Here is a 21453-nt window from a genome sequence, read left to right on the forward strand (position 1 = left end):
TGCCATACACACGCACCTCTGAAGAAACATCCACACATCAGCAGCTTCTGTTGGGTATTCCACATCATATCCAATTTTGACAAGAGAGTCCAACTGGTAAACTAGTCGTCATAAAAGGACGTAGAAAATATTTGCTGCCAAGACTGTGGTCCCAGAGGCAACCACTTGGGCTGGCATGTGACCCCTCTCTTCGCACATTCCTCTATCCATTCCCTTTGACAGGCAAGGGGGTCTGTTTCCAGGCTGGAATGAGAATAGAAAAATACAGTTTATTGTACAGACAGTTATTTTAGTTAATGAAAACTAACAAAATAACTAAAACAATAATTGAAAAAACATTTCGTTACCTCGGTCAGCATTTAACAAATGTTTGCAATTTGAACTTTACTTCTGGAATGTGTGCATGCATGCATCTTGGTAACACAAATAGACCTCATTGTCATTGTTAAAATGTGAAACCTGAAAGATTTCTTTATGGCACTTAAAACAAATGTAAACCATGCTTCACACCAACTCTATACATGTACTGTCCAAAATTAATGCCACACCTTCAGAAAGTATTGTAGTTTTTGGATGAACTTGGCCCATGGAACCACTTTAGGAAACATGTCTTTCACCAGATCATCAGCAAGACATGAAAAACTCTCCTTGTCAATTTCTTCCTCTGAAAAAGAACAAAACTAATATATTATCACACAGTCCTTATACATGACATTATGCTTTTGATACTATACCTTTTTAATTGAGATTCAAGCATCACACACCAAGCACTAATACCTAGAAATAAACAAATGTATTATTTTCTCGGCAGTGCATATACACTGCAAACTTATATCATTCAGTGTTTCCCCCAGGTTTACTGGTTTGGAAGAGAGGGGAATGCTTGAACACAAATCAGCGCAGGTTATCTTATGAAGCAGGTGTCAGTCCTCCTCCAAATCAAGCAGCTTGAACACGTCGACATTGCCAATATGCTAAGTTAATGTTGTGGGCTTCAACGTTGTTGATAACCACACGCACTTCTAATACATTGATATCGCGGGTGTACTAGCTTTATTTGAATACAATTTCTTGGCAGTATACAACAATAGCCTTATATGTTTTATTTCCTGACCGTTCTCACGAAAGTAAAAATTGCTCAGTTGACGAAAAACATTGGAAAAGCCATTACCGTCGTTTAATGGCGGGCGTTTTCACATTTTCAAAACCAGCGCAGCAAACATTCTCCGAAGAGCTCTAGCATGAGAGTGACAACAAAGACTTACCGTGAGAATACAATTACATTTCAGGGACTCGCCGTTACAGGTTGTGTTCAGGACTAGGCATGTAATACCGTGCGGATGTTAACAGTTACTCTTCTTTCTACACTGACCGCCCCCCCCCCGACGCCATATACAGCAAGTAACCGCCTAAAGCCTGCTTTCGTCTGCTCCCGCCTTCCGTCTTCTTCACTTCCTTTGGTGCAAACGGGACGAAACAGCGCCAGCTTCCAATGGTGGCCAAACACATTTCTAACATTTTACCCATGCAAACACTATTGTGTAAAGCGATTCAAACACTGGTTAACATTTGGGACATTTGAAATAAGGGTTTAGACTGCTCAGATGTAATTAATTTCAAATGCTATACATACGTAAATTAAACAGTATTAAACACTTGTCTGATGTTTATCTCGGAGCGCATGCCATTTGGAGAGCCCCGGGAATACAAGCTGAAGTACAACCATTAAAAACAGTCTCCATACTTACCCTTGAATCTTTCCACGTAGTTTTCTAATCCCCACTCCTGTAGCGTCTCGATCCAAAAGTCAAAATGGAAGTTTGCGATGAGAGACAACGTGGTTTGTGAAATGCAACGCCAGACTATTTATGTCTAAATTAATGACATAAATGGTACCAATATTTATTGTTGATTCATAGAGATAATATAATTTAAATTAACATAAATAAATTGTAAATTAATATATACTCGTTCAGTAGGTCTGACGCACACTACACACTATGTAGCAAAACAGTTGGGCTAGTGAAGTGTCCTTTCTGTAACCAAATTCATTGGTTGTTTGGATAACCAATGTATTTGGTATTCTTATAAACAACCGGATTGGTCATTGACCGCCCAATCTATTGGTTAATCTAACCAAAATAAGCTTAACCAAATAGATTGGTAGTTTTTTTAACCAATCCTTTTTTAGAGTGTTCTAGAACGGCTCCCCGTGGGCGTATGTGGCAAGTAAACTTACCCAGTGGGCATCTGATGTCAATTTAACATCAATATGACATCAATGGAATGATTTTATTATGTCAATTCAACAAAGATATGACATCAACATTATTCAATTGATTTTTCAACATCAACATGACATCAAAATCATTCAATTGACGTCATATTGATGTTACATTGATAACAAATGCCCATTGGGAATAGGACCACTGATTGGGCTTTGGAATAGGTGAAGACAAATTTCTGCACATTTGATATATAAATATGACTCGTTTAGCCCCATCTCAACGAGTGTATGTGTGAGCGTGCGTTGGACGGGTGACGCGTTATCCATGACGTCACCATGTCTTAAGTGCACAGCAGGGGGCGCTGTCTCTCGCTGCCGATCGCTCAGTCTGGAGATGCAGATGCAGACTACTGTTGCGGATTTCCCCGTGCATAGATAGTGTAGCTTGATCATTAGTCAAGCACGTAACACGTTTTTTGGTTCAGGCAGACTCAACAAAGACATAAACCGTTCTACCATTCTGCACGATTAACAAACTTATATAACAGGTGTTGTCTTCTATTGCAATGTTTTATGTTCCATATTTTAAATCAACCCTCCCCTAAACGCTCTTTGACCCTGCGTCTCTGAAAAGTGTGTTTGGAGGGAGGAGGGGGCGCGGAACGAGATCCTCTGTATGATGTGCGTTGCACCATTCCCCGGTCTGTATTGTGAGAGGTGGCCCTTATGATGCTGCAGCGAGGTGGGCTGGGGGAGAGGAGAGGGGAGGGGTCCCTCCCATCGAATCCCCTTCTCACAGCGCGCGAGCTGCTGGCGGGAAGGCACGAGAAAGAGAGGGAGAGGGGAGGGTAAGGCGGCAGGGAGCGCGCGTGTGTCTGTGCGTGCGCGTAGATTGCACCACCGCATCCCGTTCACCGTTTCTGCAGGCGGCCATGCTCTGATGGAGGGAATAAAACCGACAACCGTCTCTTTATACTCCGAATTATCCGACGCCACGTCACTCCAGATGTGACTGACAAGTCGTTATATGTCGCCTGCGTTCACTCCTGTGCTGTTTAACGCAGAGAGGCTGTGACATCATGGCTTTGGTTATGGAACCTATAAGTAAATGGACACACAAGCAAGTGCTGGACTGGATGAAAGGTGAGTTGGGATCCCTTCTCTGCATCACATCAACGAAGGCTTGTATGTGATCTGACTGAGGATTATGGGGTGGTGGTGAAGTGAGCAGCAGTGGCCACACACTGCATGCATGGAGCTTCTCCTACCTGAATGAGCGAGTAGAGGTGGTGCAGTGAGATGGGTTTCCACAAAAAAAATGTGGACACTCAGCATTCATCTGTTTTGTATGGTTTGTTTAAGATTGAGCCGTGCATGGCAAACCTACAGGCTGCTGCTGCTAATGGTGCTGATGGTGCTGATGCGGTTGGAGTAAGCACCATGCAGTGGTCTCATCAATGAATGTGGCGGATCTGTCATCTGCTCCTTTCACTGACACACGCTTGAAACTCATATCACCACTCAGTGTCTGTGTGTGTGTACGTGTCAATATAAGTGTGTGTTGTATGTACTCATGCGTGTGATTAATGCTGTTAGCTGCATCACCCCAGCACACAAACACACACACACGCACACACACACCTCAAATAAAACCAACCCTGAATGTCAGCCTATTCAGTAAGATTCATGAAGGAATCATGTAGACGAATTAGACAAGACCTTTAAATCATCATTATCAATACGCGGCTGATGTTTAAGCTGGTAGTGGGAGGGGGGTGCATGGATACACGCTGGTCAGCTAGAGAGCAGTGTGACACAAACTGTGGCAGCCCTATTGACAGACAGCAGGGACAGATAAGGGAGGAAATGGGGGTGTCCGCAATCATGTGTGATCAGCCAGCTTAATGGTGCATTTGTTCAGGAACTATAACTACATTATTTCAAATGGTGGATCATGATTCTGCATGATTAGATGCTGAGGTAGTGAAGAGAACCCCAGAGGACAAGGCAGCGAGGAAACATGGATGCCCAAGGTCCTTGAATTTGTAATTAGCCTCATCAGATGGCTTCATTCTCTACTTTGTTGAATGTTCATACTGGAGCCCCAGCAAACAGAACAGAACTACAGTCACTGCTTCATTAGTTCCAATCCAAATATGGTGTATGAAACCCTCAAATGCGAATGAAATATTGTAAATGCAACACTTTTCTTATGTGTATTTTTCATATTCTGAAATAATTCCTTATGAAGTAGTCAGTGAAGGATGGCAATTCTATGCGTTCCCTCACAGCATGAAGGCTCTACGTTTTAATCTGTTTTTTGGGGTATTGTATGGACGTTCTCGCTGCCATTGTTTAGGACCTCTGCGGGTTTTAAGATTTCTTCCCACTTTTCCAAATATTCTGTATGTTAGGTTCAATGAATAAAGTAGCCATCACCTGTCAATAATGGCAATCTGTGAGGAGTTGTCTTGTTTCAGCTGATTGATTGCGACTGGGACCACGTTGTAGGCCACTTACCAAGTCAGCAAATAGGCTTCCAATTACACTCGGCCATGACTATTCAATTTCAACATAGGTTTCTGTTAAAAAAAAAAAAAAGGAAAATTAAGTTATTGATGTAGAGTGTAAAATTATGATTTGATCATGCATGATTGCGTAAATCATAAAAACTTTCATGTCAGAATGAAAAACAAGTCTGATTATGTCTAGGAATTGATATTGATTGTCAGTTCATATTTTACTTTGAGGAGGGTCTCAAAAGAGTGAGCCGCCGATCCCAAACCTGAGTCCCTTCCAGTAATTAAAAGGCTAGTCATGTTTTCATTTTGAACATTCTGGTACTCAATCTGTAATCCGTTGTTATTGATTCTCTTGTGATATTCTTGTAGGTTAAAAAGTCTTGCGAATGAGCTCAGAGATTTATTTTCATCAAAATCATACTGTCCAATGAATTTCATTCTCCGGCTCAGAATCCTACTTTGTCCTTTTGTTTCCTGGAAACCCGTCAGCTCTCGTATCCCACACAGAGCCATTTGTATGGAGCGGTGACTTAGAGGCCAAATTTAGAAGCGCTTAGGAAATTTCTTTGCCCTAAGAGATAACTCAAACTTTAGACGCATGACCTTGCCGAATTCAAATGTCCAATGCTTAGAATGGCAGAAGTGTGTTCTTGCAACAGAATTCTCAAACACTCGCTATCACAATTATTTACACTTTATGCAACATTTTACAATTCCCACATGATAAAGAAAAATATATTATACATCTAAAGTTAAAGTATGATTTACTTTGGATTGATCCTTCTTCTTGTGTTAGATTTGTTTTTCATTTCAGCACACCATTTCCATGGCATTTTATCAAATAATTTTTTGCAAGTGCTAATATAATTGTCATAAAATGACGGAGTGGCTTCATGGACCAAATCACAGTGGGATTTACCCATAAACACCGTCATTTAAATGTTCTTCAGGGATGAATAAATTGTTGCTTCGTATTACATTGATGTGATAAAAATAATCTTCTGACCTTTCATTCATAGGTCTTAAGTCATTTTCTCATAAACGATAGCTGCATTACTTTAGTTGATTTAATATCAGACATGATGTGTATTTCTGTGACATTCCTGAGGTGCGTATTTTTGCATTTCACTTTTTAGAAATCTTTTATACTGGAAGGTTAATCTATTAAAGTAGCAGACTAGACTTTGTGTGCTGTTGAAAGACTTCAAGCAGCACAATAGCTGATAGAAAGATGACTCATCAGCATTTATTTTGATCACCCACACTGGAGGAGTTTCCTCTATGTGTGTATTTGTGTTTGACAGAAACTGAATGTGGCAGGGTGTGTTCCAAACACGCTCAACATACCGAAGCTGCTATTTTTTCTCAAAATAATTTTTTTTATAAGAATTGGGCCTTATGCAAGTACACACAACAAGAATTAAAAAAATTAAAGTGTGTGAAAATATGGTTCTGAAAAGTATTTGAGTAGTCAAAGAACAGAAGAAAGCACCATTCGTTTGCCACTTGTCGGTCAATTTAAAGGAACAGACAACCAAATGGATTGGGAGAGATGTCATCATATAACAAGATAATGACCTGTCATGCTATTGCGGGGTTGGAGACGCAGAAGCAAGGTGGCAGGAGAAGCTGGGTGGACAGAACAAAATTGATTAACAAAAACACGAGCGGAGTTACTTTGGAAAAACTAAATTGAAAGTCTTGACAAGACCAAAACTCAAAGTAACAAAACACCAGGAAACAAAACATACCACTAAGAGAAAAAAAGGTTAGCGGGAGAAGATTATAGTTAATAAGGGACCAGGATTACAAGAACATATACCCATACAGACATATAAAATCCAGGACCAGAAAGTAAAAATGCATTTACTTTACCCATTAAGTACAACTACCTCAGTGTTCCAATACTTCTGTTATGCCTCTGATAAAATGTTGGTACCGACGACAAATTTGTGAGCAAACTTCAACCCCGTAAAAGTGAGTGGGCAGCCCATTTGCAAGAAGGGCAGTAGTTTTGTTCTTTAATCAGACTTTATCTATTCAAGGAAGAATGCCAGCTAACAACAATTTTGATGTGATGAACACAGCAAATATATGTAAAATCATGGCCTGTGCAATCCAGTCATGATTTCAAATTCAAAATCAAAGCAAGCATGCGTTGTATTTAATTCGCTCTTATCAAATCAATCTTGACTTTTAATCGACAGAATAATAAGGTAGACGTGTCGAAACCCGACACTTTAAGACTATATTTTTTCTTTTTTTGTACATCCAAGTGGCATAAGAATCAGAAGTCAAGCCAGATCTTTGTGCGAAAATTTGTATAGCGCTGCAAAGTTACTCAGTCTTGACAGTGACCACGTAGCATAGCAGAAGGAGACATAATTCTTCTCGCAATTGCTTGATTCTTCGACTGAAAGAGTCTCCTAGATGTTCTTTGTCAGTTTGAACCTGCTTGCGAGTGGATGAAAGACCATGTTTATTACCAGTCGACTCCTGCTGATATATGAAGAGCATGTGTGATGGCGCTATAGATTTGCCCTGCCTGTGATCTTGTCCTGTGTATTCTCATCTTCAAGCTCATGTCTGTATACATTGTGGTACATTTTTTTCGGCATGTAGGCTTTCCTGGCTAGATAAGCTAATATAAACATTTGAGTTTTCTTTTTTTTTTTTGTGGGAGGCTTTTGTTGCTCCTGTCAATTTAGTTCACTGTAAGGTTTCGGTCAGGCAAATGCATCATATTAAATGAGCAGCTGTTAAAAAAAAGCTGCTGATGGGATTTGAGCAGGTATTTGAAGCTGCTTTTGTCTTTGGAGTCTAAGAAACCTCTCAAAACAGGATCTTTCAAGTGCACCGGTGTATGAGGCTGAATTTCAGCCTCCCTTCAAAAAGCTCACAAAGAGAAAGTTTTGCACTGGTCTTATTTTCAGATTATTTTATTATGTAATGAATCAAGTACTACTCTGGATGGGCCAGATAGCAGAAGTTCTGGATGGTTGGTGAAGTTTGAAAATGGCAAAGGGGTCTTTTGGGATGGAATAATGTGAAGTGAGCTGCTCGGCCCCTTTAGGGTGCCTGAAGTTGTCATATTCACCTCTATTAAATACTGTAAGTAGAGTTACTAATTGAGCATTTTTTTAGTCATGGTATAAAAGGAACAGTGTTCTCAATACCACACCAAAAAATACAATTTAATTATTATCCGCTGGGGGTATCAAGGGAGAAAAACTCATGGGGCTTGATCGGTATAAATTTGGCGTGGCGTGAGTCGTAACTCTGTGCAGAGGCAGGTTAGACTGGGTTTTGGTAGTCTAGCCGAGAGGCGTAAGAAGGCACCTCTAAAAGTGAGAGCTTTGCGCCACTGTGGGAGCGTTGGGAATGTGAGAACATCGCAGACTTCCATCATGTCCAATCATTCACTGATGGCCCACATCAATCGAGCACTGACAGTGTCAACGTGGCAGAATGCAGAGCTGATTTGCTCAGCAGCGAGGTCAAAGGGTGCAAAGTAAGTTCATAAGGGACTGAAAGATGACTTACACGGGTGGATGAACTCAAGATGGCTTAGGAGGAAATCACAAATATCTGTCCAATGAAGTGAAGTGGGCACTTGGAGTCCGCTCTCTCCTCCCACGATTACTTTTATATGTAATACCATCGTTTCCAAGTGCCGGAACATGAGTAAAAAAAAGTTCTCCAACAACACAGATGATGCAATACCGTCTGTCAGTTTAAATGATAAATAAAAACCATTCTGAATGTGTGCCCTTTTGTCCAGCTGAGTCACAGTGAAAGGGAAAAAAATAAAATAATCGAAATAAAATATAATCAAAATGCTTCAAATTATATTTATGTTTGCTCTAGATGAGCGTGAGTATACAGTTATTGCAGAGTAAAAAATTAATGCGTTTATCTCTAGTGTCTCACATGATAGCATACTTCCGGTTTACCCATTGTAAACTTCACCAATAGGTGCTTGTTAAAAGTGACTTGCACAGGAGGTCCTCATGGAATAAATTCATATAGATAGGGCTAGGCAATTATTGAAAAAAAAATCATTACCATTACTTAGATACTGAAATCACAATTAATGCATTTTAAAAGTTAATATTTAATCAACTACCGAAACTCAGCTACTCAAACCTATCATTATTGTTCATTCCCATTCATCGGAGCACGTTGCCCACCCTATCTTTTGTGTCAAGTACAAATCTACCTGGGCGGCACTTTGTGTTAACTGCTTAGCATGTCCATCTCACAGTGCTTAGGTCGTGGGTTTGATTCTGGGGTCCAGCCTTCCGCTGTGGAGTTTGCATGTTCTCTCTGTGCTTGCGTTTTTTTTTTTATTTTCTTTTTTTTTATGAGTTACTCCGGTTTCCTCCCTGTGGTTTGTCTGTGTTGCGATTGGGTGGCAACCAGTACAAGGTGTACCGTGCCGCCAATCCCTTCCCGAAGAGGGTTCTATCAATACTCAATCATGTAGATTTTCACAGATTAAGAATAATATGTGCCTTTGTGCATTGTTGTATTACCTGTATGTGCAGTAGTTAGTTGAAGGAATGTCACTCGTGGAAGTTGATTCTAATTTTCCCTTAGCATGTTAATGGGATTTTACATTTATTGTAGCATTGGCATTGGGACAGTTTGAAAAATAAAGTATGTCTTTTATTGCTTTTAAAAATTTGAAGACACATTTTTATTCTCTAGCTTTCAAATCAACACGAGACTGTCGCTGTTCTTCTGGTATCTATTGTTTGTCTTTTAATTTGTGTGCTAATTTATATTACACTTTATGGAAAGTGCTTTGTTGCAGCTCCAGCTGTTGTGAAATGCGCTTTATAAATAAAGGTGCATTGTATCGTATTGTTTTTAATAGCACCTTTTATACTGGAATCAACTCAATCTGCTTCACACAGCAAATACGTAACACCTAAAAGCATTTACAAACACAACAGCGAACGACATTCAGAAGAAAATAAAGTATAGTAAGGAGCTTGCCAAAATCACTAAAAGAATGTACATTGACAACATTTAAACACAGGAACATAATACTTGGGAAAAAATGTAAAACATTTATCCAAATAGGTTTCTGAAATTACTAAAAGACCGTGTAATATATATAGTGTATTTATAGTGTTGCGCATGCTCTCTGTAAATATATGAGTTACAAGACGTTTGTATTATTTTAAGTGTGTTTAAATATGTTAAAACAACTAATTGCTTATTAAAAGGTGCCTATACAGAATATTTAAACGGGGTATTTCTATTTCTATTTTAGTGTTTGACGGGGTGGACCTCTGAAAGTGATATCAAAGAGAAAAAGAAAAATACGGTTGTCAACAGGCCGGTTATGTGGCATAAATTTTCAATTATTTTAGAACCTGATATAATTGGTTGTGATCCAAAAGTGTTCTTCACAGTAAATTGATTATTTTGATAGATGAAGAAAAACATCCATCCCTCTATTTTCAACGCCAGATCCTCATGAGGGTCTCGCGTAAAGTGGAACTGATCGCCACAAACTTTGGGTGGAAGGGAGGCGACATCCTGGACTGGTTGCCAGCCAATTGTACAGCATTAAGATTAAAAAGTGTTGGTTTATCAATCTAGAATCGCGTACACAAATATACATAAATTTGTAATCTCATCTTCACTCCTTTATTTACATAATAATACTCAAATATTTCTGATAATGCCTTTTAATGGAACCAAATCCAAAGCGTTCACTCGTTTGTATGTGAGCAACCCCAATCAAGAGACACACACACACACACACACTTCCTACATGGTAATCAGTAGATGAACAACATAAACATGCAGTATGTATTGCTTTAAAACAATTTTAATTGCATTGTTTTGAGTTGATGTTTTTAAAATTTGCAATCCATTTCAACAGGTTTTTGTTTGTTTAGGTGAACTTCATGTACACGTTGATGGACACCCACCCACAAATATACACACATAAACTTGGGAGCAGGAGTTTAAGTGGGGCATCGGTAACCATGGAAACCAGATCTGATCATGTTGGAGTCACAACACGTGTCATAATATGGGGAGGCAGAAACCACGCGCAGATGTCTGCTACACATGCCTAGAACATAAATCTAGGCAAAGAGCGAGACACATGCATGCAGCATTTCTAAAATACAAACACACACACACACACCATCTTTTGGGTGTAATGAGTACAAACTGCGATCAGGGAGAAGGAAATTTCGGAAGAGGAAAGTGTACTGCAAAATGAACAAAAAGCTTCCTTAAGATGGGGGTGGGGGGAAATGTGGCTGTGATGGAGAAACGGGGAGAGCACAGTTCATGGCTGAGCTGCACAGAGATGCAGTGGGCAACATATCAAAGTACCGGCTCTATCCGGACACTCAGACAGAGGGTCCTGTGTGCGTGTGTGTGTGTATGTGTCGGTGTGAGGGTGTCTTTTTGCAGCTGTTGTTCCAGGAGCAACACTTTTATGAGGGAGGGTCAGTTTTGATCTCAAAAGAGGGGCAAGGCAAACACTAAAAGAGGGCATTCCCCCCTCACCCTCTTTGGGGTCTGTATGTTCAGCTGTTAAATAACATAGTAACCAAATAACAAAATTCAGGTGAGGCAGCCAATACTGTTGTGATGAGAAAGCAATCCGACCTCTAGCATCTCCAACTGGTTATTGTTGTTTTACCTGATTGTAACTTCATGGTGATGCTGAGTGTTAAAGCTGGCTAACAGATACTGGATCTGAATTCAACTCCATGTAGCCATTTGGGGCAGTTACTTTGCATATGATATCATTGCAAAAGTAGAACTGAAGTCATTTATTTTGACAAAGCAAAGGACTTGGTTGCTACGTTGGTTTGGCTGCTTCACCGTATTCGCTCACTTGGCGGACAGACGAGCTGCCAGCGACTCAGCTGGATTCAAAACACTCTTTTGTGTTTGAAATTTCGTCTTATGCGCTTGTGATTGTTCCAGGTTTTTCTTTCCGATTGTTTTTTCTATTAAACAATTTATTGAAGCCATTTTATACTAATATTGATCATGCATACATTGTAGCACATATCAATATTGAATTACTGTCCAGTCCTACTATATCATCAATGTATGAAATTATTTCGTAAAATGTAGGAGGATAAAGTATACATTCATTTCTGCATTTCTGCATATCAACAGTGATGCACCTTTCTTAAAAATATGCATGTCATTGGCAATATTTTCCGGTTACTTTTGACGGTAATGCTTTGAGGTCAGTCCTTGTTGGCTCCTCCATTTCTTACTTGCGGCAATCTGAAACTCAGCAATAACAGAAAAGCTGAACCAGTGGAAGGCCTTTTATCATTCATAGGGTTGCTCAAACATTTATTTCTTTTAGTCATGTGAAGAATAGTAACCTGTTGTGAAATCTCCCTGAGTATACGCTATTTGCTGGTGTACTGTAGCCTGGTAGCCCATTTTCTGTTTATTTGCCTTTCACTCACAAACAATAAGAAAGTTGAACACTGTCACCTGATGTGATTGCTTGTTGTGTGGAACCATGTCAGGGGAAAATGGACTAAGTTTATTAAAACAACAAAGGATTCAGTGAACCGAAGGCAATTTACAGATGTGAAAGGACCCTTGAAATAAATTTTCGCTGCTCAATATTGGTCATGGTATAGATGTGGCGCAGTTTTTGTAATACGTCGTATGGTTTCCATGAATGCCAGATCTATATACGTAATCATCAAATCTACTAATTAAAAAACGGACCCATGAAAACTCACCTGTCGTTAACAGAGATGGATGTGTTAGTAGATTTTCTGGTCCGTCATTTATAATTTACCAGTGAATCGATCAAAAGATGCAACACTATATGTATTTAAATAACTTGTATATTTACTCTACAGTCGACCAGCGCCAAAATGGCTTCAGGCTTTTTACCAGTCAAAAGGAAACTACTCAAAAGCTATTACTTTGAAATTGGATGTTTAATTTCCGGCACCCAGCACAAAGGCTAAAATTAGATTGGGTTTGGGGCTAACATATATACGGGCAGGACAGAGTGATCTCGGAATGAAAGAGGTTCTGTTTGCTGGAATATATTATTTTGCGGATACAATCACTCCCATCATTGATAGATCGCACAAATTATGACATACTGGATCAGAGATTTTGCATAAAATCCACTTGATCAGATCTGTGTTAAGTCTCATCCTCCGTCCATCTCTCCGCCATCGTTATTTGAACCGAACTTCTGTTCTCACAAAATAAAGTTCGTCACCACTATTTTAGGCCTGACAGTTGTTTCTTCCTCTTCTTCTTCCTCTTCTTTGGCAGAATCTCGTCAGCAACAGCCAATCGTCGACTACTTACTACGTCACGCTTTTGCTGCACAAAGTTTCAAAACACAAAACAAAAAAAACCCCCACAAAAAAACAGAACGATGAAGTGAAAAAAATAAATGAATGAAATAAAACTGAGACACACGAAAACAATACGGGACAATGTCATTGCAGTCTGTGGGACCGATGGAGGGTAAATACCTCAAATCCAGCTTCCTCTATCGACCGTGATGACCTATAAGGGGAGCAGACATGCTTAATGGGAACTGATATAGATTTAGCAGCCAATATAACCACAGATTGACTAGCGATATTCAAACTTTTTTCTTTTCTTCTGAGAACGAGTAGGTTCTCCTCTGCTCTGCTAAAAGAAACCCCACTGCAAACACACGCATGAGAGACACGCACCGCATGTTTCCATCAGTCATCAGTGAAAATCGAGACAGGAGTCCGTCAGTGACCCAGTGAGTGCCGATTCTGATGACGGGGGGAAACTCACATCCATCGTTGCTTAGTCCATCATTTTTTTGAAGTTTCCCGTCATTTGTCAGCAAAACGGGTGTGAGTCAGTGACAGACTGTTGGATCTTCCATCATCACTGATGGAATGCCCACCTCTGGTCATTAATCATTATTTTGCACATACAACGGTAACACATTCTAATTTTCTACTATGATTATGTTTTTAATATCATCTTCTAGCCTGTTAATCATGATAAAAGTTTTATTATATATCAAGTCTGTATTTTGTTTTGTCCACCAAGCTACAGCACAGCAAGCAGTACATTACATAATATTAGGCTTATGTGATGTTATTGTATCCCACTAGGAACCTTGAATTGGAATCCAAATTGTCCATCTGCTTTTGTTTGTGCTCAGAACACAGGTCACGGTTTGATTTGAATGATATTCAGATTTTGTGCGTGCATAAAAATACTTTCAACATGAACATATTGTTCATGGTAACTCTACCGCTTGGGGAAAGCTGTTCTCATAAAAATTATGCAGCTTTTTATAAAATGGAAAATGTTAGGATAGAGATCCTAAGACTGGCACCTAAGACTGGCAGCTTTAAAATCATGGCAAAATCGATAATTTTCCAGACAAAATGCACAATTTATGTCGTAAAAACCACACTTTGTATAACAAGTTATTTTCCCAATGACGGGTCATCAAAGGGAAGATAACCCAATAAATTTCTTAGCAAGAATATGTTCAATGCGGCCTCAATAGTCGAAAGACTAATTATAGTAATATTTTGAAAGAACTATTTCTGATTTTCAAAGTACACATATTGTACAGTTGCACCACTTGTTCATTGCAATGACTTTCTGACCTTGGCTGAAATTAGACATGGAACTGCCAATGTGGAGTAATGATTTTTGACTAACAAATACGTTCAAACGTACATGAAAATATTTTCGAACACGCTTTATAATATGCTCAAACGTGTCTAAATACTTCTGACATGTAAGTGTGAATATTTCCAGTAGAAGTGCCATCAGTTCAGATTGCCTCCTCATCCAGCAAGCTGCGTTTGAGAGAGGAGGTTGGTGTGCACATGAAAGCATGCATACAGGAGAGCTAAAATGCCACCGTCTTAAGAATATTCTGTCATGATGTGATGAATATTTCACAGTAGGAATATTTTAGTGAGTTTTGAGTCTTTTCTTCTTTACTTGCACTTTTACCAGCTGGAAACTCAAAGATAGAAAGGAGGCAAAGCAATAAGACGGAAGTCTGCACTGCCTGTCAGTGCTCTTTGCACGAGTTCCACTCTGACTCAAGCATGGTCCCGACAAAAAAAGATTAAAAAACTGTTTTGACTGTGTGATTTCAGTTAATGTTAATGGGCAAACCGGGAAGTCACTGCTGCAAATCTTTTTCATTTCGAATCATATTAAGCAGTAAAATCAGATTTTATAGATAGCTTCAACAATGTTTTTCAAATATGGGTACAGTACAGTGTGTTTGTTTGTGTGGCATTGTGCGGTCCTTAGCCTTGCATCAGTGCAAAGTCCTGAGGGCCAGCAAATGCTTATCCATTTCTTCTACTCTGAGGCTTATCTTGCCGTTGGTTGCTTGGCAACCCTCTTCTTTTGGCTATAAAAGCTGAGAAGATTGAAAGGACTTGCCTGGACTGTAGATGAAGAAGTTACATATAATAATAATAATAATAATAATAATAATAATAATAGCAACAACAACGAATATTAATATTAATATTAATACATTTTGTCAAAAAATACAGGGCTAATTGGAAGGGTGATATATCACTAGAAATTAGCAGCATTTTCATTCGCAAGCAAGGCATCCAGATTATGAATATTACTCAATAATAGGCAGGGAGGAGTCGACTTAGCTTTTAGAAAACTAGTAATAATAATAATAAAAATAATAATAAGAAAGCTAAAAGATTTCATTGCATTCTATTGGATAATAAAGTATGAAACAGTACAAAACGTAAAATCAGATTGTCGTGATACTCCATCGTACATAGTGCTGTTAATACACAGAAACTATAAAGTGCTTCTTAAGGTGGTTTTGTTCACCGTACTTGTTAGATAAATTTTCAACCTTCAAGAATAATCTGAAAAATCCACACCAACTACTTTTTGGATTTAGCTGAACAAACACATTTCTATCCTCTTGACTCCAGCTTTCGGTGCGGATGCTTGTAGTGTGGAGTCCATTTTCTTTCCATTACTCCATTATTTTTCCAGCGAAAAGCTGCGCAAGTTTATAACTTGATTACACAGAATGACACTTACGACATAAAAATAGCTTCTTGTTTTTTTTTTTTTTGCTCCACTGGGGCTAATATTTATTTGACTTGTATTATACCGCATGACCAACTCTAGGGAGGTCACAATTTGTTGGTCCTGCAGTCAAAATGCAATAAACCTGTTGTTTATGAATAAAATTAATCTAAAAATCCTTGATGAAAATCATCTGTTTCTCTAGGTTAAGATGTATTTATTCAAGTAACTGGCTAGCAACTGAGTCACCAATTTATATGTATGTACTGTACAAAAGGTGACACGGGGCTTCTAGTCAATACACTGCATATCCTGTGCTATACATGGACACGTGAGGGATTGATTTGATTTTGTAACTAAAGTATAATCAGTCTAAATGTGTTGCTACCCTGCATGTGGTCAGATAGTCATTGCTTAAAAGGTAAGAACCGCCGCATAGAAGCCAATTGTTACAATATATCACTCTGGTGTTTCCCCATGTACGTTAGGATTTTACTTTGGTAGTAACCTTCGCTAAGAGTGAAAACAAACAGCATGAAGCCTCTTTTTTGAAGAGTATTTATGAATGTCAGTCCTATTTGGCAAACTGCTGCTTGTTGTGAAGTGAGTTGAGTCTCCTGCCACCATACAGCGCTTGTATTTTAAGTTTGCTCTCGCAAGTCAAAGCAAAACAATCGGCCAATCAACCTCGAAACTGTTACTGCACTATTCCCATGATGTATTGCGCATATACTTTATAAGCAGCTATTTCCACGCAGCTAGTACGCCATCGCGAGCGTGCTGTCTTTGAGTGGGCTCCACCCTGAACTGGTTGTCAGCCAATCGCAGGGCACTCATTGACAAACAAAGCCTATCTCAGCCGTCTTCGGGGAGCAGGCGGGTTACACCCTGAACTGGTTGCCAGCCAATCGCAGGGCTCATATAGATGAACAGCCTTCCATGCTCACACTCACACCTAGGGGTAATTTAGAGTAACCAATCAACCTGCCATGCATGTTTTTGGAAACCGGAGTACCCGGAGGAAACCCACGCAGGCACAGGGAGAACATGCAAACTCCACACAGGAAGGCCGGAGCCAGAATCAATCCCACTGCACTGTGAGGCCATCGTGCTAACAAGTTGTCCAACCATGGTGCTCTATTGAATTAATTCAGTGATAATATTTAAAATTATTATTTTGCTACAGATGTACCGAAAAGCAAATGTTTAGAAATACAAAGATTGGTGAATAACTTGAATCGGAGGTGTTGGTTTCCCAAATAAATAGATGTATTTTCCCAAGACTGACTTTATAAAATGGCACACTGTTTAACATGGCCACAATTCATAAATGCCTCTTTTCCTCGGAAGCTAAGGTACAAATGAGAAGAGCAAATGCGTCTCTCTCATATGGTAATGTTTGGAGTCATGAATTCAAATTCCTCGTTACTCGCTGCAGGCTCTGCTCTGCCTTTATCATTTCAGCATGGCTGTATCTGCTCCTATTACTGCCGGCTGCATGAAGAAAATCTGCTCATGCACTCAACTTGCACATATTTCTGTCGATATTGGCCACGGCTTATTGGAATACATTGGACTTTGTCTTTTTGTACCGAAGTAAATAACTTAAGGATGGCCGAGTGGTCTAAGGCGCCATGTTCAGGACCCAGTCTCCCCAGGAGGCCTGGGTTCGAATCTCAAATTTCCCCATTGTGGGACTAATAAAGGGATTATTATTATTATTATTAAAGGGAAGACAACTTAAATTGAAGGCTTCAATGTATAGCTTTGCACGTTTTATTTTTAACAAGATGCATAAGTCATGGAATGTATGACTATAATCTCTATTTATTCTCATGTTTAGTATTGAGCGTTGCATACTATTGATTTGAACTCTCAGTTCAAATGTTGAGACCTCTCAATTAATCTTCCAGCGTTTATTTTGTGTTACTGCAATATACCTGAGAACACACCAGAGTACACCTTAAATCATAAAGTTTTCCCCACATATTAAGATAAATGAGCTCACCGAATGTTTGGAAGGCATTTTGAGGAAAACAAACTAAATCATGTCGCGATAAAACTGCTTCCATTGTGGCATTATTGTTTAGAAGCTAGTAGTCACTTATTTTTTCTGGCCCTTTAAATCCAACCTACCGTTCTGTGTATGCTTCTCTTTTATTATTTTTTTTCCAAGGCATGGTGCCAATATAATCAATTTGAAACTTGGAAAAATGAATCTGTGGAATAATATGTACGTATGTAATATTGGCAAGTTGAATGAGCAATGTCATCACAATTTCGTCATTAAAAAACATTGTTGACATTTGTTATGTTGTGATTACCATAAGCCGAAGGCAGTAAAATGCTGTTTCTGCATTTTGAAAGAGCTATTAACAGTACCTCCATACAGTAATTTCTCAAATATGGCTTTCATGTACAAAATGTATTATTATGATCTTGAGATAATACCAGATTGTCACATCTGAGGTAAATAAAATGATCCAATTTTTTTCTTCATGGGGAGTCACAGTACATAGTAATGTGATAGATTTCAATTTGTTATGCCGTATGGAACAAGATTGTGGGTCTCTCAGAATAACACTTGATGATATTGACTGATATTGTGCCTGCCTTCTGTGTCCCATGACGGAGTGCTATTCGTGTGCGTGTGTGTTGACTGTGTTAAGGTGCTACCACACTGTCTCTCTGTCGTCCTCACTTCCCTCGGGCATGAGTGTTTTCCTCACGGCTTCACTCAGTTTTATCAACAGCGATTGTAATTGTTTTGTATGTGTGATTTGTTTGAGACCAACATTCACAAGGCAGACTTTAGTGCACCGTTATGCGCCCCTATGATGGGCGCTCTCATGCCTTTTTGCCTCACGTGTTTTAATTTTCAAACAGGCTTGTTCCTTAGGTCTGTGGAGAGGTGCGCTTTTGCTGACTTTGTTTATCCAATGCCTGAAGCTCTTAACTGATCAATAGTATCCCAGACCGCCGCATCTATACGCCGCCAATATGTTACTTGCATCTCTTGAGGTATACCGTACATTTGACACAATTTTAATTGGGAAAAGTAACAGCATTGCACAAGTGCAAAATAATCGTGCACATAAATCATCAGCATCAATACAACTTGTAATCACTGCATGTGTGTCAATACATAACAATACCAGGAAAAGAGACGAAAATACAGTATTTCACTTTGATTGTGTATTTCTACCTTTTGTGTCTTTTGAAACAGAAGCACAACGGAGATTCTCAATAAGTCTTTATTGATTCATGTTTGTTTTTATTGTAACCAAAAATATCATAGTTATACTAGGAGTATATGATAAAAGATGCAATATGAGTTATGATGACATTTTGATGCATGTTGGCCTGAATCTCCCCCCATTTTCTCTCAGGTCTGGATGACTGTCTCCAGCAGTATGTGAAGAGTTTCGAGCGGGAGCAAATGGGCGGAGAACAGCTTCTGCACATCACCCATCAGGAACTGGAGGAGTTGGGGGTGACGAGGATAGGACACCAGGAGCTCATCCTAGAAGCAGTTGATCTCCTCTGTGCCCTGGTCAGTCACTCGCTTCACCTTGAAGCTTTTTGTTGTGGATATAAAGCAAAATATCTGCTGATCCGATCTCGCCGATCAGATCTGTGTAATGTTTAGTCATGCCAATCGTAGTGCTGGATTTGCCTTGGTCACGAACACACCGCCAATCATTATGTACATATGTGGTACTGTCTTAATCTTGAGTACACACACTATAAGAATAATAAGCACACGTGCATGTTTTTTCCTTGCCATCAGTGGGCCCTCCTGTATTTTTAAAAAGTGCACAAGAAGGGAAAGGCAATGTGGTACAAGTGGAACACATGAGGAAGGGAATGCTTGTCTGCATGACAACGGGGAGGAGAACACAGAAGGGCCGGTTCAAGGCGACTGACTTGCGGATGTTTTGATGTGTTGTAGGTCAATGTTTGTGTCTCCTAATATCACAAGTCAACACATTTTTACCATTTTTTTAAATACAGGTAAAGTTTTACAGATATGTTTTTTGCTCTGAATCAGAATCTGCTCTGGTTTTATCTGTATCAATGACAGACTGACGGACCACTCCATCAATCTGACGGATTGTCCAGCTCTTGTCACCACCCACTGAACACCATTTTAAGTCCTTCCGATTAATCCCAAATGAAGCTCAGCTGTTCTAGTAGGCTTTAACTGACATTTGTGTCATCACATTTTATCTCTCAAGCCATGGTCAGCTCGCATAGAACTTCTGCAGAATCAGAGGGATGTTTTTTTTTTGTTTTCAGTCAGGAGAATGGTGAAATATAATTTCAAACGCACAGGATGTGTATATTTTCTTCAACATGCTTTTATATATATATATATATATATATATATATATATATATATATATATATATATATATATATATATAAGTCATTTTAGGCATGCTTTGTATGTCTTGACAGCCAGCCTGTGTCGTGCCCCGGCTCCGGATTAGAGAATTAGGGGGAATTAGGTGCTACCCTCCAAGAGAGAGAATGAGGAAGCGAGGACAAGAGGTGTGAAAGGGGAAGTGAAATAGAGAGAGAATATGAAAAAAATATGCATGATGCACCTTATCTCTCGGGCACATACTGCTGGATTAGCTGAGGTTGTTTGAAACCGTGTGTGTGTGTGTGTGCGCGTGTCCGTGGGGGTGTGTTTGTGCGTGTGTGCACATATGTGTGCATGCTTGTGGCTGTTAATCAGCTCCTCTTCATATTCAAATTTTACAATTGGAATAAATGGCACACAGTGACAGTCAATACTATATCCCGGGACAGGACATACTGTACACAATTAATCATCATAACATTAATTGTCTCCATATAGCCAGTCACCATGTTACCGCATGCCTCGGTAGCAAATTGCTAGCACTATATCAGGGATGAGTAACTTAAATTAACATACATTTTTCATTACTGCTACTGGGGGGGGCGGACACCCACAAAGGACACAGAACATTTCCGGACCACGTTAACTGATACACCAACCTGTGCCCTGTATCCACCCAAATTGATTCAGCAAAATAGCCTCCCCAATAACATGTATGCCAAACATTTTAAATAGGGGCCAAATAGACGCAGACATCTAAAGTATGGCTGTTAATACCTTTAATTTGTTCTAATACATTTCTCAATGCATGTATAAAATATCCACATCTCATTATTCAACAGCTAAGTATTTGAAGCATCCAACAAAATAACTGCAAACTGTTTCCGTTGCAAAAGGCTCTCTCGCGTGAAAATTACCATACAAGGAGGGCACAAAACTGCTAGACAGCAAATCAACATAAAGTGCAAATGTCAATTTGTGAGTATTTTCCAAAATTTTTAATACTGTTGAGGTTCTGTTTGTCCTGCATGTCATTCCAAATCCCCCCAGAAATATTACGGCTACTGTAGTATAGAGCACTGTACGACATGGCAAGTAAGTCTACTGCAGGGGTGGGCCACCTTTTTGATTGGCGGGCCACAATGGGTTCTAAAATTTGACAGAGGGGCCGGACCAGGAGAAGATGGATGGAGTGTTCTGGTAACCTCACCTCATCTGAGGAAAAAAAATACATTTAATTTTAAATAAAAGTGAACAAAAGCATT

General features: G+C 39.4%; 1 protein-coding gene and 1 long non-coding RNA gene across 4 annotated transcripts in view; one reads left to right on the forward strand and one right to left on the reverse strand.

Moving 5' to 3' along the window:
* Positions 1-588: 588 nt before the first annotated feature.
* On the reverse strand, positions 589-1382 carry LOC148337896 (uncharacterized). Its single transcript, XR_015842903.1, has 3 exons — positions 1266-1382; positions 735-777; positions 589-664 (listed from the first exon to the last, which is right to left on the reverse strand). It is a non-coding gene; the product is annotated as an uncharacterized LOC148337896 (long non-coding RNA).
* Positions 1383-3000: 1618 nt separating this feature from the next.
* The window catches only part of LOC148337897 (connector enhancer of kinase suppressor of ras 2), a 58806-nt gene continuing 40353 nt past the window's right edge, over positions 3001-21453 (forward strand). For 2 of the 3 annotated variants that reach the window (XM_088293359.1, XM_088293358.1), the window contains exons 1-2: positions 3002-3370; positions 19209-19372. In XM_088293359.1, the coding sequence (XP_088149485.1) occupies positions 3307-3370; positions 19209-19372 (228 nt within the window). In that variant the 5' untranslated portion in view covers positions 3002-3306. Of the gene's footprint in view, positions 3371-19208; positions 19373-21453 lie in introns of all 3 variants that reach the window. The other variant, XM_088293357.1, reaches the window with a different exon arrangement.

This window comes from Idiotropiscis lumnitzeri, chromosome 4 (genome assembly GCF_059441095.1).
Source record: "Idiotropiscis lumnitzeri isolate Australia: NSW breed Sydney's pygmy pipehorse chromosome 4, RoL_Ilum_1.0, whole genome shotgun sequence".
Taxonomy (NCBI): Eukaryota; Metazoa; Chordata; class Actinopteri; order Syngnathiformes; family Syngnathidae; genus Idiotropiscis; species Idiotropiscis lumnitzeri.